Source organism: Lithobates pipiens, unplaced genomic scaffold (assembly GCF_037356315.1).
Source record: "Lithobates pipiens isolate NorthernLeopardFrog02 unplaced genomic scaffold, aLitPip1_a1.2 Scaffold_28, whole genome shotgun sequence".
Taxonomy (NCBI): Eukaryota; Metazoa; Chordata; class Amphibia; order Anura; family Ranidae; genus Lithobates; species Lithobates pipiens.
The window spans coordinates 174,701,977-174,720,939 of NW_027507789.1; the positions used below are offsets into that span (position 1 = coordinate 174,701,977).

At 47.4% G+C, this 18,963-nt stretch overlaps 1 protein-coding gene across 1 annotated transcript in view; it reads left to right on the forward strand.

The window, feature by feature from the left end:
• The window catches only part of LOC143935836 (NXPE family member 4-like), a 190,060-nt gene extending 182,006 nt beyond the window's left edge, over nt 1-8,054 (forward strand). The window contains exons 6-7 of the mRNA XM_077459955.1: nt 1,727-1,945; nt 5,697-8,054. Of these exons, the coding sequence (XP_077316081.1) occupies nt 1,727-1,945; nt 5,697-6,232 (755 nt within the window). The 3' untranslated portion in view covers nt 6,233-8,054. The remainder of the gene's footprint in view (nt 1-1,726; nt 1,946-5,696) is intronic.
• The last annotated feature ends 10,909 nt before the right edge of the window (nt 8,055-18,963 follow it).

Here is an 18,963-nt window from a genome sequence, read left to right on the forward strand (position 1 = left end):
TGTCCCATTAGCCAAAACAGGAAGTCAGAGGAAATCTCTACAACTTAAGGGAATCCGTTGTGCCCCCCCAGGTGGCCATAACTAGTGTCGCCAACACTACTACTACCACCCACCAAAGACCCCCACAACTACTGCCCAGAGTTGTGGGGATGAGGCCCTTGTCCCCATCAACATGGGGACATGACCTCCAAAGCATCCTCCCAATGTTGAGGGCATATGGCCTGGTACGGTTCAGGAGGGGGGGCGCTCTCTCGTCCCCCCCCCTCTTTTCCTGTGGCCTGCCAGGTTGCGTGCTCAGATAAAGGGTCTGGTATGGATTTTTGGGTGGGTACTCCACGCCATTTTTAAAAAAAATTTGGCGTGGAGTTCCCCTTAATATCCATACCAGACTGGAAGGGCCTGGTAATTGAATTTGGGGCGAACCCCACGCATTTTTTTTTTTATCACTGACTTTCAATGACTGTTTTCTGTATTACGGGGAGCCGACAATTCATTATAGCTGCGAGTGCTTTTAAATGACTTTTTTTCCTGCAGAAATTACAGTTTGTGCAGGGACAGTTCGGGAAACATGCGCCCCTTTACAGGCATGCTATACACACCCCCCAGATACGAAATTTAAAGGAATATGACACTTTTATTGTTTCACTTTAAGCATTAAAATCACTGCTCCCGAAAAAAATGCCCATTTTTAAAACTTTTTTTGCATAGATACATGTCCCCTGGGGCAGGACCCAGGTCCCCAAACACTTTTTATGACAATAACTTTCATATAAGCCTTTAAAATTAGCACTTTAGATTCCCCCATAGACTTTTACAGGGTGTTCCACGGCTTTTCGAATTTGCCGCGAACAACCCAAATTGTTCGGCGAACGGGCAAACAAGCAATGTTCGAGTCGAAGATGAGTTTGACTCAAACTCGAAGCTCATCCCTAGTCCTGAGGACAGGGTTGATGACCACTGGTCTATAGTCCTCAATGCACTGTGTTGATAATAATTATTGCCTTTCTTTCCAGGATACTCCTGCCAGATATTAAAAAATATTTGAATTATGTATTTAAAGTGTTTGTAAAGGTATTTTTTTTTAAATTTAACTAACAAACATTTTAAGCCCCTTTCACATGGAATGCGTCCAAGCGGATCAGTCTGCTCAACGGGTTGGATCTCTCAGCTAATCCCCGCTGAGCAGGCGAATGACAAGTCCATGTCTACTCCACTATGCAGAGTGGACACGGACACATCCCGCTGTTCTCCATGGGGCGGTTGGGTGGGCATTTCCATCCATTCCGCCGTACGGATGGTGAACATATCCAGTCCGTCTATTTTTAGCAGATGCCAGCGTGTGACAGCGGACACATGTCCACACTATAGAGAACAATGGGTGGTGCGATCGGATCTGCCTGAAAAATGGACAGCAGATCAGTCTGCTGGTGTGAAAGGGGCCTTATACTTACCTGCTGTGTGAAATGGCTTTGCACAGAATGGCTTCCAACCTCCTCTTCTTGGGTACTCAGCTGGCACTCTTGGCTCCTCCTCTTCTTTGTGTGCCCCCATAGCAAGCCAATTGCTATGGGGGCACACCTGTAAGTATAAAGGGAGGTGAGTGGGTGATACAAGCACTGGGATATTTTTTACATTAATGCAGGGAATGGATTACAGGGAAACAATTACATATCCTGTGGCTGATAAGACCGGTCACCAATGTTTATTTCTACTTCTATTCTTACAGAATCACCTCCTCCAGCTCTAGAACAATGCAAGATTGGGATGGTATCTCCATTTCCCAGCGGATTTGTGTTACAGAATAGGTGGACACCTACCTTCTGTCGCCTTACAAACTTCACACTCCATGAACAACTGTACACCTGTTTATATGACAAAATGATATATCTTATGGGGGACTCTACTGTACGACAATGGTATCTGTATTTAATAAAATCATTTAAAGGTAACAATAAACTATTATTTCATGTAGTTATATTAAAAAATACTTTTTGCAGAAGCAATTTGCACAGTGATGTATCTTAAAGCAGGGTTTCTCAACATGTGGTACACTTACCCCTGGGGCCATGCACCAAGAGCAGGAGGTATGCCCAGTGCTCTATTTCCCGAGTCCTGCCTCGCACAGCCTCCTCCCACACACACAGTCCCCGGCAGCTTGCTGTAGCGCAGCACTGTGGAGTACCAATGGGGGGGGGGGGGGGTGTGCCACACATTGGTTGGGTGGGGTGTCAGGCTGGCGGCAGCTGCCAGGGGTCCTGTCATTGTGATGGAGCCCATCGCACTGCCCGCAAGAAGTTTCCCCAGCCAGGGCTGACTGATCAGGGTCAGTGGGTGGCCCCATATCTTCCCAGCTCCCAGTTCCTCTCCAACGCACCTCAGATCTCCTTTCATGCGTGGAGAACCTGTTCAGATGATGCCTGCTGCGGCTCCCTGATCTCCTCTCCAGTGTGAAATCCTGCACATAGCCAGCACAATGCAAACAGGAAAAAAGGGTCATGTAAGTCTTGCCTGTCACTTCCCATCTCCCTGTGTCTGCTCAAGAACTGAACATCCCAGCATGCCCAGCTATCAGTGCAGCCTCATCAGTGCCCCCTATCAGTGCCTTCCATCAGTGCAGCCTCATAAGTGCAGCCTATTAGTGCAGCCTCTTCAGGGTCGCCCATCACTGTAGCTTCATCAGTGCCTCCTATCAATGCAGTCTCATCGGTACCCATCAGTGCCTCCTATCAGTGCCTCCCATCAGTGCAGTCTCATCAGTACCCATCAGTGCCTCCTATCAGTGCCCATTAGGGCTTCCTATCAGTGCCGCCTATTAGTAGTATCCATCATTGCCTCCTATCAGTGCCGCCCATCAGTGCCACCTATCAGTGCAACCTCATCAGTGCAGCTTCATCAGTGCAGCCTATCACTGCAGGCTCATCAGTGCCACCTATCAGTGCAGCCTCATCAGTGCCGCCTATCAGTGCAGCCTCATTAGTGCCCCCTATCAGTGCAGCCTCGTCAGTTCCCTCTATTGGTGCAGCCTCATCAGTGCCCATCAGTACAGCCTCATCAGTGCCTCCTTTAAGTGCCGCCTATCAGTGCAGCCCCATCCATGGCACCTATCAGTGCCACTTATCAGTGCCCGTCAGTGCCTCCCATTGGTGCAGCCTCTCAGTGCAGCCTCGTCAGTTCACAATACCACCTATCAGTGCCTCCTATCAGTGCAGCCTCATCAGTGCAGCCTCATCAGTGTCCCCTATCAGTGCAGCTTCATCAGTGCCCACCAGTGCTGCCTATCAGTGCAGCCTCATCAGTGCCCAATAGTGCTGCCTATTAGTGCCTCCTGCGTTTATCTATCAGTATATGTTTATCTGTCATTGCAGCATGCACACATACAATGATATTGCACGCAAACAAAAACCATTGCAAACACACACAGAAATCATCACAAACACATACTGACATTACACACACACACACAGACCATGACACCCAAACAATAGAAATTACTTTCTGGAGACACGGGTAGTTAGGAATTTTTTTTTAGGCTTGCAGGGGTACTTCACCGTAAAAGGTTGAGAAACACTTTCCTAAAGCAACCAATTACAATTTGATCTTTGACTAAATGACTTCACTAATGTGAAATCTGTTTGCTTCCTGTAGTTGAGGTTCTCACATCACCTTTGCTTTGTGTATCCTCTTGAAAAGAGAGCATCTTTTTTTTAATACTGTTTAAAAATGCTGCTTTATGTATTGACATTATGCATAAATGTATTTTTATTATTGCACCATAGACCCAGCCTGTCTACACAGTATGGTCACCTGTTCACTTCCCACCATCCAAAGGCAGCTTAATGTGGTTGTAATGTCACAAGGTGTTTTACCTTGTAGCATCCTGATGTTTAGGCAGGGTTGCTAGTACAGTTACCTGCCAGGTATGGTTGTCTTGGCCAATTGATAGGAGATCAATTGATTTCCCCCTAATTCTGGAATTGCTGCACTTCTCTCTCCTGCGCTAGATGGCCGGGTGCCTAGTGGCATTAGATAAGACAAGGGCATTGCAAGGACAGATTAGGTATAGATGGGGTATCTCAGCCAATGGACAGGATCTTCTTGGGTCCCTTGGCCTGCTGGGAGAGCCTATTTATTTGCGTGAGGCCAGGTGATTGGAGTTCTGTGCCACCTGGACAGCTGTTTGGGTGGACATGTGTTGTGCTGCCCTGGGCTGCTAGGCCAGAGCCTGAGGCCTATCCTTGGGACATCTGGTTGCTAGGCTGTCTGAGGGCCTATCCAGAAGCAAGAGAGCAGTGGCTTGCAGTCCAACCAGAACTGACAGTTCTGCTGGCTGGAGAACCTGTCGTGGTCAAAGAGATATGGGAAGCTGTCACCACTAAGAGACCAACCACCTTATTACAGGGACCACAGTGAGTAGCTGAAGCAAGTACCAGAGTAGTATTCTCACCAACCGGGGACAGTGAAAAACTGGAAAAAATTCAGCAGGTGTTAAGCCAGGGACCCAGCCAGCGGAGGTGACGCTTGCAGAGCAGCCTTGTGTTCTTCAAACAGGGAACTAGCAGGCCAGTGGGGTGATGCTTGAGGAGTATCTGTGAATGCCAAGCTAGGGACCCAGCAGGGACTTGAGAATGACGCTTGAGGAAGATACTGAGTGACAGAGATTGAAAGACCTCAGAAGACCCAGTGGCAATGGATCAGCAAGTCTAATGAGAGAGACTAGGAGCTCAGTTGAGTGAAGATCTACAAGAGCAGATTGTAGAAGAAGTGAAAGAGTTCATTGTAACCTTTGTTAGAAACTGTTCAAGATTGTTGCCATAGGAGATGGTGTGTCTACACATGCAGTTGTGGCTGTCTACCTATAGAAGTCTCAGAGTCTGACAATTAACATTGCACCTACTAAAGGATGTCCTGGCCCTGGCTCTCTCCCACAGTTCCATTTAAGATACAATAAATCTCTTTGAATACAAGAAGTGTCTGGCACCCATGAATCCACCTTGCATTACACCCACCATGCCTTGTAACCCACTCTACATAGAAGGATGTCAGCTGTTCCTAACTCTGGAGGTTTCTCATTAGACCAAAAGGGGTCCTGCATAAAGATAAAAAAAACCTTCTGTGTGCACCCCCCAGCCCCCCCCCCCCCCAGCTGAGCCCTATCTTGATCCAGTGATGTCTATGAGAGCCTTGGCACTCTGGGGGGTCACACTCCTGATTGGCTTTTGGCAGCAGCAGGAGCCATTGGCTCCTCTCCTAAAATGCTGTATCGGTGTGAGAAGGGAGCTGAACCGGACAGGACACTGGTTTGTTGACAAAGTGATCACTCCGTCATTGGATGGTACAATCACGTGGTAAATGGCCATTGTGATTGGCCCTTCACCATGATCCATGATGCACTGGGTCCCACGGACCCAGCGTCTATGGACACTTCTGAGTGCACCCCAGGGGGTGTGCGTGAGAAATGGGTGCACAGGAGGACATCAATTGACACCTGCCCAGAACTAGCCGACCGCACTGTAGCCATAATTTGGCTATAGCGTAGTCGGCAAGTGGTTAAGATGCAGGCTTAGTGTTTCAAAAGGAAAAAAAAATGAATAAAGCATTATTGTTATAGTTTGTGCAGTCACTAAAAAAAAAATCATACCATCCAAGTTCAAACACAGTTTAAGCAATTCACTTTTTTTGCATTTTTTTTAAACCAGGATTGAAACCTTTTGATCTGCATCGGACAGGATTGGAGTCAATGGTGTTATCAGTTGATCTGCAGAGGAACATCAGGCTACAATGGAAAAAGCACAGCCATCCAATTGTTGCAAGTCGGTTTTACTTAGTAAAAGATGATTTTTATGTAAGTGAGCAAATAGACCAGCTGGGTGGAGGTCCACACTATGTCATCGTTATCTGCCTGGGCCAACACTTCAGACCTTTTCCCATCCACCTCTTCATCATAAGAGTTATTAACGTACGCAAAGCTTTGGAACGTCTCTTTTTACGGAGTCCGGACACAAAGGTTATTATTAAAGCAGAGAACACCAGAGAGATAAGTACAGATGCCGAGAGATTCAGTGACTTCCATGGCTATATTCAGTATCGTATAGTGAAGGACATCTTCAGGGACCTTCATGTTGGTGTGATTGATGCTTGGGACATGACCACAGCGTACAATACAGATAATGTTCATCCTCCAGAAAATGTTGTCCAAGACCAAATATATATGTTTTTAACGTACATTTGCTAGTTTAGGTTAGTTTCTGATTGAAGCATAAAAATAGCAGAACAAAACAAAGAGAAGGACACAGGTTACTATCCAACAAGCCTTAAAATGTAATTACTAAAAATACTTAAAAATAATAGCTTGGCTGGAAACTAAACTGAGAAGTTGAAGTTGTAGAAGAAGAACTCCTATGACAGTTTTTGATTCAGGGCTTTAATACTTATACCACATACACGCGGTCGGATTTTCCAACGGGAAATGTTGGATGTGAGCTTGTTGTCAGAAAGTCCGACCATGTGTTTGCTCCATCAAACATTTGCTGTTGGACTTTCCACTAACAAACGTTTGATAGCAGGATCCACAAAGTTTCACGCATGCTCGGAATCAAGCAGAAGGAGCCGCACTGGCTATTAAACTTCCTTTTTCTCGGCTCATCATACGTCTTGTACGTCACCACATTCTCACGTTCAGAATTGTGTGACCGTGTGTATGCAATACAAGTTCGAGCCAACAACAATCGAACAAAAATCCACAATTTGGTTGGTGGAAAGTCCGATCGTGTGTATGAGGCATAAGAGTATGTGAACATAAAACTTTTCTCTGTAACTATAAACTGTACTTAAAACAAAACTTTTTTTAAATTTGCACTAACATCCAAATTTTCAAGAAAAGCTTTCAGGGTGTACCCCATACTTCAAGGTCCAAGCAGTACTAATACACATAGTTTTAGCAAAAGGTTAAAAAGACAATCTCTGAGGGAAAAAAAAGGCACAAACAAACTTACACAGTAATAATAATTAAACTTGCGTAGTTAGTGAGATAAGGCAGAGTGAGGGCTATAGACTGGGAGGTGGAGTAACAGGGGATAGGATGGTGCTAAAGCTGCAGGATAATGATTTATAAAACTGAGGTCCATATTAAGTCTACAACCTTTTGTGTCAAATAGAATTATCATTCTTATGCCACGTACACACAATCGTAATTCTCGTTGGAAAAAGCTCTGATGGTTTTCCCATTGGAATTCTGACAGAAATCCGCTCAAACCGTCTTGCCTACACACGGTCACACCAAATTCCGACCACGAAGAACGCGGTTACGTACAACGCGTACGACGGGACTAGAAAAAGGAAGTTCAATACCTAGTAGCCAATAGCTTCCATCTCGTAGTTGAATCTGAGAATGCATGAGTTTTGGCATGTCGGAATTGCATACATACAATCGGAATTTCCGATAGAAAGTTTTTCCATCGGGAAAATTGAGAACATGCTATCAAATTTTTGAAAGAATTCGGCCAGCTAAATTCCGATGGAGCATACACACGGTCACATTTTCCGATGAAAAGCTCTCATCGGTCTTTTGCAGGCCGAAATTTCGATTGTGTATTATGCTGCATTAGTTCAAACTTTTTTCTTTCCCGAGAAGTTTTGAAGCTCCCTTTAGGAACCAAAACATTCATGTCTTCCATAGTGTGGTCTGATCTTGAGAAATGATCTCCCATAGGTGTGCAGAAATCATCTTCCTTAGGTTCCTTAATGGTGTGCCCCTATAAAGAATTCTTGTTTGCAATTTCTGTCCTGTTTCGCCAAAACACAAGAGCCATTGTTGCATGTTTTTGGGATTGGGTGAGGTGCACAGCATTACTAGAGGTAAAGGTGAATGATCCTGTACATGAAGCTGAGTGCTCACTAAAATGACTTTTATGACAATTATTATGTGATCACTACTGTATATCAAATCATGAATGTGTAAAGCAAATTATCTGATTATTTCTCATGGCTTGCTGGTATCCTCACCACTATAATCATATGTTTACCTCTTCGTAACAATAAAAACTGTCAGGAATTTTTGCCTTGCCCCTACTTTACAAAAAGACATGAGACTATTATCTTTAGAGAGGAAATCTCTCTAAAGGAACCCCAGACAGTAATAGTTTTCTATCCTATCCAAAACTCAAAAGTAACATTTTAACAAGACATCCACTTTAACCTCTAGAGCAGTGGTTCTCAACCTTCCTAGTGCTGTGACCCCTTGATAAAATGTCCCAAGTTGTGGGGATCCTTAACAGTAAAATTATTTTCGTAGCGTGGGTTGGCAACACCCAAGGCAAGACAAGTAATTTACGCCCCTAACCCACTGACATTTAGCGCTCCCCGAGTCCCTTCCATTCGTACAGTATTAAAACCTTTTATGATACATTTTAGGATGTACCACTCTTTCTCTTTGATCTCCTTTCTTTCTCTTTTAGCTCTCTCTATCCCCATTTCTTGTCCGTCCCCCCCCCCCCCCCCATTCCTCTCTCAAGCCATCTTTCTTGTTCTTTCTCTTATTCTTTCTCTCCATTTTTCTTTGATCCTCCCCCTCTTTTCCTCTCCCTTCCATGTATTCTCTATTTTTATTCCTTCTCTTACTCCTTGGTGGAGTGAATGCGATGAGTGGCAGTGCTAGTGGGAAGTTGGGATGAGTGGCAGTGCTGGCTGGGAGTTCTGATCAGCCAACTTAGGTGTTCGTGATTAAGGCCATCTGCTGATCTGAGAACTGTAGTGAAGACTTTTAATGGCAACTATAATCACAGGTAGTGTTACTCACTGTCTCTGGTTTCACTGTGTCTCTGACTTTGTGGTGTCTCGTAGCAGTGACACCTATGCCAAAATCAGGAGATATGGTCTCCTCCAGCCCCTCCCACTTCACCTTACTCACCAGTCAGCTGACCTCTAGTTTCTGCCCCCCAGCCATGCCGTGAACTGAATGGGTGGCTGCGAAGAGGCTGAGTGGGCGTCCACGGGCTGCAGGAACAGCCCAGCTGGGCGGCCACAGGCTTTAGGGACAGCCCTGCTGGATGGCCGCAAAAAGGCTGGTAGAGCCGCGCGAGCTTCAGGAACAGCCCAGGATTAGGTGACCCCTGGCAAATCATCATTCAACCCCCAGGTTGAACCCAGGTTGAACCACTGCTCTAGAGGCAGTTATAGGACAAGGTTCTTTAGCACTCAAGCTACTTCATCAGCATAATTATCTCCCAAGGAAATAAACTACCCATAATTAACACCAAGGGGAGAAGGGCAGAAATGACCTTAATTAAGAAGGATGTCTTTGGCTTCCACACCAACTATCCTTATGCAAAGCCAGGAAAGGTTCCTTGAAGGAAAAGGCCGCTTTTTCAGATGCTCCACTCATTACTTACTGCAAAAGTCTCACTGACAATTGTCCATGCCGCTAGGATCTACATGGTGGACAAAGCTGAAACATAGTTTTGCCCAGGGCAGGATGCAGTCAAGCAGGATACCGCAGCAAGACTTTTGGTTCCTCCCTAATGGTTGATGTATGCCACCGCTGTGGCATTGTTTGACTGAATCTGGATATGAGGACTCTTTAGAAAGATGGTTCAACGTTATGCCCTCTACACATGAGTTGCAAGCTACTTCAGCAGCAAAATTAGAACCTATGTTGAATTTCAGCAGCATACGTTGCAGGTCCTGCCCTTTTTGCACCCCCTTCTTGCTGAAGCACCCAAAATGTCTGCCTCTTCTGCCCACCTAGTGGCCTGGTCCTACCTAGAGGTACCTGCATATACTGTAGCTGCTGCAGTTTTCAGGCCCCTTGCGAATGCTCTGATGGTTGGAATGACCAACGCTTTCTGGTACTGTTGAAATTTGGGTACTGCCAGCCCTCTCCTACTATCCCATCTCTGTGATAATCTGCTTTATTGGTCAATTCCATTATTAGAGATGTGGGTGGAGCAGGCAATAGTCAAATATTTATTGTCCACGTATATCATTTTATATATGCCAGACAAGCATTGTATATGGCTAATTCACTGATATATGTAGATAGATACTAAAGTACTATCATCCTTAGGTAATATTTATGTATCAATTGGTTATGAAGACACTGGTAAATCATGTATGAGAGAAATAAACTTCTGCTACTCTAAGGCCGCGTACACACGCGGGGACTGTTCGCCCAACTTTGTTCGTCAAACAGTTTGAGCGGACAGTCCGCTCAAAATTAGCATGGACGGACTTGGCCACACACGACGAACGAACAGTCCGCTGAAACTTGCGCGATGACGTGAACGGCACGTACGACGGGACTAGAAATACGACGTCCTATACACTGCAATGCAACCTTCGCCGTGTAAATCCTTTCTGAGCATGCGCGGAACTTAGTTTGACGAACAAGCCTACACACGGGCGGACTGTCCGCTCAAACTAAGTTTCAGCGGACAGTTTTACGGAATTTCCGAAAAACTTTGTTCGTCAGACTGTCCGCTGAAACTGTCCGCTGAAGCCCACACACGAGCGGACTGTCCGCTGAAACACTGTTCAGCGGACAAAGTTGAGCGAACAGTCCCCGCGTGTGTACGCGGCCTTAGTTACTGTTTAGGTATGATCTTTTATGATTTGCTATTATTATATAATAATTTAAATGTGACATGGACTTTCACTGTATTGTTCATTTAAGCACGCTGTGGAAATGTGTTCTGTAACCTTCACCTAGCACACAGACACATCTTCTGCTAGAAGCTCTCTCTGTCTCTACTCCCCCCACCCCCCCACCTCCCCGACTCCTCTCAAGGTTTTACTTTTGCAATTGTTCTGTTTGCTAGCTTTTAATAATATATTCCTATTTGTCAGGGGTCAAGTCCTGGGGAAAAAAGTGTGGGAACTCCCACCCAAGATCCACTCCCCCACCAAAAAAAATAAAAAATGATACGCTCATATGCATGAACGCTTTAAAAGTGGTATTTTTTCATCCAATTTTCGTATTTTGTGTATGAAGCTTAACTGTTAGTACAAAAAAAATCCTCAATAAACATAAATACGGTAATTCTTGGAATAATCAGCATTCATTCAATTGTGCTTCCATACAAATGTGAACATCATATTCTGATCTTTATTGGGGAATTTTATTTTGTATATAGAGTGTTTATGTGGTGAGTTTATACTTTTCATTGACCAGAGTTTGGATAACACAGGGTTAAACGGAAAGTTCATAAATTAACTGCACATTATCTGGACAGAATGCTTAGGGAGATAGTGATGTGTTCCTGCTTAGGAGATGTATGTTAGCTTGGGGGGCTACAAATTCTGCAGGGGCTCCAACACACACTCGCTGCTATTCCAACCCTTCACTTATTTCCACATAAACTTCCCTCCTGGCATTAAACTTTGCCAGATATTGTGCTCAGCTTACCACCTCAAACTGATGTTCCTCCCTCAGCTCACCTCTCTCCCTGCATGTTCCTGTGAGCAGAATAGCTGTGCTCCTCCTCTGGGTTCTCTCATCATATGGCACTGAATATAGAGGAGGGGGGATTCAGCGGGACACACAGAGCAAGTATGTAGGAGACTGGGGGGGGGGGGGATGAGGATACAGAAAATCAGGAGGTGGCGGTGGGGAGGAGCGCATCACGAGAGGTCTGACTAAATACAATCTCTTAGCAGCAGGGACCTGATCTACCCATCAGCTAGCTGTGATTGATGGGTAGGTCGAAGCAGAAGCTGTCATGGGGCCCCGTACTGGCAATGCCTGAATGGTCAAGTGTGCGGCACTTACTATTGTGAGCTGTGTCAGCAGCTGCTGGTGTAGCACCTGCCACACAGCTCGTATACTTCAAAGTCTTGCAGGACGCGGCTGCTAACAGGAACTGAGTTCCTGTTGTGGAAAAAGTACAGGAACTCCGTTCCCATGCGTTCCTGCAGGACTTGAGCCCTGCTATTTGTTAGCTTTTAATAACATTTGTTATTTTTTAATAACATCTCACACCACCCCTTTCTTATCTATGTATAACATGTAATAATAAACTTTGGCACTGAACAGGCATTTAAACACAGTGATTGTGTCCTGTGAATCTGTTCCTGCAGCTGCAGTATTAACTTCTGTTTTTAGAGTTCCAATCAGAAATAATTTCATAACCGTTTGCGAGTCATATCAGGAGTTTGGCAGCATTTTGATCAAGATCATCGGGAACGCAGACCTCTAAATAAAGGCTAGGTAAGCTGTCCTTAAGCTTGCTATATTTCTGCCTTTCCTATTTATCCTATTTGTCAGTTCTCAAGGAAACCAGACCACATTCTGACTTTTCTGGTTGGGTAATGTGTGTGTTAATGTGTTGGTGTCCCCCTTCACGGGTTGGACTGTGTGTGGATAGGGAGAATCCTCTACAGTTCCCTGCATTGATTCGTTGTGGGCGATCTGGGTCAGAGGTGCATGATAGGGTCAGAACCCACAGAGAGGAGAAGAGATGAGGAGGATCTCTTGAGTATTTTGTAGTATTGAGTATTATAAACCCCTCCTATCCATGTAGGTAAGTGGAGGCTATTCTTGTAAATCTGCAGATTTGCTATACTATTTGTTTTAGAGGCAAGAGAGTATAGGCACAAAGTAGAGAAGACTGGCCAGTCATTATGGGCATTAAATTGAATAAGGGAATGAAGGGTGAGAGGCCTTCAGAAAATGGCAAGAGCAAGATAAGCACTAGAGAATATATGACCCCAAGGTATGGTTCTGCCTATACTGAGCCCCAAGATAAATGGGTAGAATGGACGAAATGAACAGCTAAACCTTTAAAATCTGAAGGGACTTTTGATTTACAAGTATGGCAAATTTTTCTGCATAATTATGGCCCACTACTGTGCAGTGAAGGAATGCGGAGAATAGCTTGCACATGGGAGACAGAAGCTTAAGTAGAAAATCAAACTGGCTTGACGGAGATGTTTAATAAAAGTACTGTCCAAATTTACTACGTTTGGCCACAAGACTCTGTAGAGGAGGACACCCCACCTTATATGGCTGCCAGTTTGGCTTTAAGGGGTCCATCCACAAAAGCATAAGAATTAGATTACATGAAACACACATGTAGCGCTGGCTCCTGATGAGCAGGCGCTATTGCTTTTGTAAAATTAAGTTGCCTGAAGCAACAGTTGGGCTTTGGGATTATTTCTCAAAATTTCTGGTTTCAGTACCAGTTCAGCTGGGTTGCACTGGGTTCTCCTTGACCATAGGTGTCACTATCACTGCCGGCAAGGGTAGTAACGCAATCTAGCTGGATGTATTGAATACCACTTATCTCTCTGAACCAGCCCAGTGAGAGTGTTCTCCTGCTGCGCATTCTGGGGGGTAGTATTTAAGGCACCGACACCATGTTAGCGGGGGAGTTTTTTCTGTCTTTTTGGTTCTGGTGGTCCTCCTGACCCAGCCCCATGTCCCTCCTGGTCTGGGGTGAAGGAACTCTGCAACCTGCATCTGGGGGCTGGCTGGCCCAAGGCGACGCAACTGAAGGGATGGGCCCGAGCGAATTTCGGGGGCCTATTGATCCAAGGATGGTCCGGTGCCATCTCATCAGAAGGGAGAGGCACAGCAACTGAAGAACACCAGGGGAGGACTCTTTCAGGAGAAGGCCGTGCGCAAGGCTGGCTTCTCTGGAGGAGCCTGGAGGCTTAGTTGAAGGACGCAGCTTGGATCAACACACATATGGTATCTCCAGGTCGGCTGAAAGAAACTGGTACCATATGTCAGTTCTTTAAATTTACCCACATCCTTCAATAATGTTCAAGTGCATCTCACAAGTCTGTGGCAGAAACTTTACCGAGCATCCCACCGGCTGCTAGGCCTAGTGAAAGAGGTCTATCTGGGGGTTTTTGAATCTAGTGTGGGAACCACTTTATTCTCTGGATTCTCTTAATATATTTACCCTGCAATTTAAGTGCCTGAACTCACCCCTAACCCTCTACCCTCCGTTAAGAGACTTTTGCCGCGTACACACGAGCGGACTTTTCAACATCCAAAGTCCGAAGGACCGAGTCCGTCAGACTATCCGATCGTGTGTGGGCTGCAACGGACTTTTGATTCACCAAAGTCTGACGGACTTTAGAATATGGAACATGCTTCAAATTTTCCCGAAGGAACTCCGCCGGACCCGGTCCCCTTCGAAAACTCCGCTCGTGTGTATGCTACTCCGATGGACTAAAACCGACGCTAGGGCAGCTATTGGCTACTGGCTATGAACTTCCTTATTCGAGTCGGGTCGTACGTCATCACGTTCGAATCCGTCGGAGTTTAGTGTGATTGTGTGTGGCCAAGTCCGTTCGGCCGAAAAGTCTGTCAGAACTCCGTCGGAATTCCAGCAGAACTCCGACGGAACTCCTTTGGAAGTCTGTCGGACTTAAGTCCGCTCGTGTGTACGGGGCATTTGTTTTTCCAAATAAATAACCCAAAAGAGGATTCAGTGTCAGTTTCAACATTCTTTGGGCCATTTACCACAGGATCCCCAAGACGAAAAAAGCAAGCAGGTGAGGTAACGGCAAGCCCAAATAAAATCAGCAGCTCCTTTGGGGTTAGTGCTACACACAAAAGATGAGCTGGGCAATAAAGTGGAGAGCAGGGGTTTAACAGCCCCATATCAACCTACAAAGAGGGATTTTGCTCATATTCTAGATACAGACGATTGCCAGCAATCAAAAGGCACATATGCAAAACTAGAACTCTCTGAACTTAAGGCTTTGGCCAGAGAAAGCAAGATAGTGTCTGAACTTCCAGAGCAAACCATAATATTCAAATTGTGGCAGCAAGATGAAGAGAGAAAGAAGGGAGAAGCCACCACTTCTGCCCCGGTCACAGAGCAATCTGTTGCAGTTTATCCTGTCAGAACCCATTTCGTTTTTGAAGGTAATGCTGTTGACAGTAAGTCTCAAATTAAATGGCATGTACCTTTTAGTCCCCAAGATATGAGATCCATATTAGAGGGATTGGGAGATCCTAGAAAGAATCCAATTGGGTTTGCAAACAAACTTAGTGCTGCACAGGAAGAATATGAGGCTTCTGCTACTGACATTATTAAAGCAGTGGGAAGCAAAATGTCTGGCTATATACCTAAACAATGTGGTGTAGAAGTCAGAAATCTAGAAAAGTAGGCTAGTGGATGGAAGGTTTGTGAAAAATTAAAGGAAAAATTGCCCCAAATACATGGACAAACCAGACATGCTGAATTTATGAATGTTAAAGTGGATATAAACCCATTCTCATCAATTCTAAAGTACTGCCATAGTACTGAACTTTAAGGATATACATGCCTCCTGCATGTATCCTTACCTGTCAAATGTGTCCCGTTTAGCAGTTTGAAGCCCTCAAAAACAGCAGATTCAGTGGGCGGATCTGTTATCTGCGCTTGGTGGGCGGAGTCATGATGTCAGCAGACTCCCCGCCCACCTCTACACTCCCCTTGGCCAGAGCGTGCAGGAGAGGCAGATCGCATTCTGGGTAAAAGCAGAGTGCGCTCACGGCCCCCTGTCACAACTACACAATGTGCTCTGACAGTGGGGGATGATCGGTGCAATGGGACAGCTGTGAGCACTGATTCCCCCCATGCCTGGCTTTTCATCATCTGTTTCTCTCCCTCCCGCGGCTTTCACCTGTCCCATCGCACCGATCATCCCCCATTGTCCTCAGGTTCTTCCTCCAGAGCCTCGTCCCTCTCCGTGTGTCCACATCCCCCCACTGTGTCTTCCTCCTCCGCCCCCCGTCGACTGCAGCTGGCTTCCCTCTCCACTCCTCTCCTCTACCGCGGGGTGCGAGGGGGGGCATGCAGGGGATCTGTCAGGATGGAGAGCCAATCACCAGCCCCTTTCTTTTCTGAACGGGACACAGAGCGTTTGTTACCGATTGCTCTTTGTGCTGAGATAACTGAGTAGAGTAACCTGTGTGTTACTCTGCTTCAGTTTATGAATGGAGAGGAGCTGCTGTCTCCTCTCAATTCATCTTCAATGCAGAGAAAGGAACTGGGGAATCTGTGTACTCTGTCCCTTTCTCTGTCTTAAATGGGAGATGTCAGGGGTCTCTGTTTAGACCACTGACATGTCACCAAAGCCCCCAACAGGGCTGTTAAAAAAATTCCAAAATTGTAAAAAAAAAAAAAAGATAAAAAAATAAATTGTAAAAAAAAAAAAAAAACTGACACGGTCCAGAGCCCCAAGACCACTGACACTGTCCACTGCCCCACTGACACCATCCACTGCCCCACTGACACCGTCCACTGCCCCACTGACACCGTCCACTGTCCCACTGACATCGGCCACTGCCCCACTGACATCGGCCACTGCCCCACTGACACCGGCCACTGCCCCACTGACACCGGCCACTGCCCCACTGACACCGGCCACTGCCCCACTGACACTGTCCACTGCCCCACTGACACCATCCACTGCCCCACTGACACCGTCCACTGCCCCACTGACACCGTCCACTGTCCCACTGACATCGGCCACTGCCCCACTGACATCGGCCACTGCCCCACTGACACCGGCCACTGCCCCACTGACACCGGCCACTGCCCCACTGACACCGGCCACTGCCCCACTGACAACGGCCACTGCCCCACTGACACCGGCCACTGCCCCCCCACTGACACCGGTCACTGCCCCCCCCCCCCCCCACTGACACTGAACACTAGTGCACGAGATGTGTAAATCACCTGTCACTCACAGCAAGGGGGAGGGTTTGACAAAGTTTTTGTCTGTTTGTTTGTTTTTTTTTCCCTGAAAATTTTTCTTTTATTAAAGATAATGGTAAACAAGACATGTATCACACTGTACAAAAACGCAACAGACAAGCATATATTGTTATCATTACAGAAAAGAATATAGAACATCATCTTCGGTCTGAGTAAAAGCAAGATGTACAAGTAATTTCAGAAGAACTACTGTTATGCTTTATGTGCATGCCCTTCATTCATAAAAGGAAAATCTATGGTATTTAGGGCAAGCAAAGTGAAGTAAAGATAATCGTGTGAGCTCCTAGAAGAGCCTCACCTTCAGTTGTACATTTCTCGTTTTGGGGGGATGCTGACCGCAGGCCCTTCTCACATTGGGACCTACACTCCGCCCCCCCCTTTAGATATTTCCCAACGTCAAAAAATAGATGACGGAGAGCTCAAAAAATTAAATTGGGAAGGGTGGTCAGGGAGGGTGAAAGGGAAGGTGGAAAGGAAAGATTGGGAAAGTGAGGGGGGGAGGGTTGAGGGGACTCCCAGTCAGTGGCGGAATTATCAGGGTCGCAACAGTCGCAGTTGCGACTGGGCCCTGGAATTCCATCACTGTGGGGGGGCCCCGGCGTGGTTGCTATCCACAGGGCTGTGAGTGGAGAGCGTGTCTCATGTAAACAGCAGCACAGAGACACCGGCACTTGGGAGTGAAGTTTCGTCCGCTCTCGCAAAGCACACAGCTGATCCTGCTCCCCCTTCGGCCCCCCTCCCCTCCTCTCCTCTCCTCTCTCCTGTGTTCTCCGCGGGCATTCAGGTGTGAAGCGAACAAGCTCACATTTCCCGCGGAGAACACAGGAGAGAGGAGAGGAGGGGAGGGGGGCCGAAGGGGGAGCAGGATCAGCTGTGTGCTTTGCGAGAGCGGACGAAACTTCACTCCCAAGTGCCGGTGTCTCTGTGCTGCTGTTTACATGAGACACGCTCTCCACTCACAGCCATGCTGACCCCTCTCCAGTGTGTGTGTGTAGACTCAGGAAGATCCCGCCGTCCATCAACGTCATAGAGCTGCTGATCGCTGCCTCCCCCCAGGTGGGGGGGGGGGGGGGGTACAGAGATCTGCTGGGGGCCAAGGTGCACAGCAGAGTCCAGCAAGGTACAGAGAAACCTCTTTAAGGGGGGTGACTGTCTAGGGACCCTAAAGTAAGGGGGGGTATCTGGGGATCCTGATGTCCAGTACCACCGCCAACCCTCCTCCAGTACCACCACCCCCGTGCCACCCACCTCCAGGACCACCACCCCCGTGCCACCCACCTCCAGTACCACCGCCACCCCCTCTCCAGTACCACCACCATGCCACCCACCTCCAGTACCACCGCCACCCCTCTCCAGGACCACCATGCCTCTCTAGTACCACCACCCACCTCCAGAACCACCATGCCGCTCCAGTACCATTGCCACCCACCTCCAGTACCACCGCCACCCCTCTCCAGTACCGCCACCCCTCTCCAGGACCACCATGCCTCTCCAGTACCACCACCCACCTCCAGAACCACCATGCCGCTCCAGTACCATCGCCACCCACCTCCAGTACCACCGCCACCCCTCTCCAGGACCACCATGCCTCTCTAGTACCACCACCCACCTCCAGAACCACCATGCCGCTCCAGTACCATTGCCACCCACCTCCAGTACCACCGCCACCCCTCTCCAGTACCGCCACCCCTCTCCAGGACCACCATGCCTCTCCAGTACCACCACCCACCTCCAGAACCACCATGCCGCTCCAGTACCATCGCCACCCACCTCCAGTACCACCGCCACCCCTCTCCAGTACCGCCACCCCTCTCCAGGACCGCCACCCCTCTCCAGTACCACCACCCCCCCTTCAGTACCACCACTGCCACCCACCTCCAGTCCCACCGCCACCCACCTCCAGTACCACCGCCACCCCTCTCCAGGACCACCATCCCCCTCCAGTACCACCACCACCCCTCTCCGGGACCACTATTCCCTCCAGTACCACTACCACCCACCTCCAGTACCACCACCACCCCTCTCCAGGACCACCATCCCCCTCCAGTACCACCACCGCCACCCACCTCCAGTACCACCACCCCTCTCCACGGCCACCACTGCACTGGTGACACAAGTTCCACTCGGGACACAGGCTGCACAGAAATGTTTTACTTTGTTGTACAGTGGAAAAAAAATATAGTATCAAAATCATGCTTTTCGGGGGGGGGGCCCTTCCTGATTTCTTGCACCGGGGCCCTGAGGTTTCTAG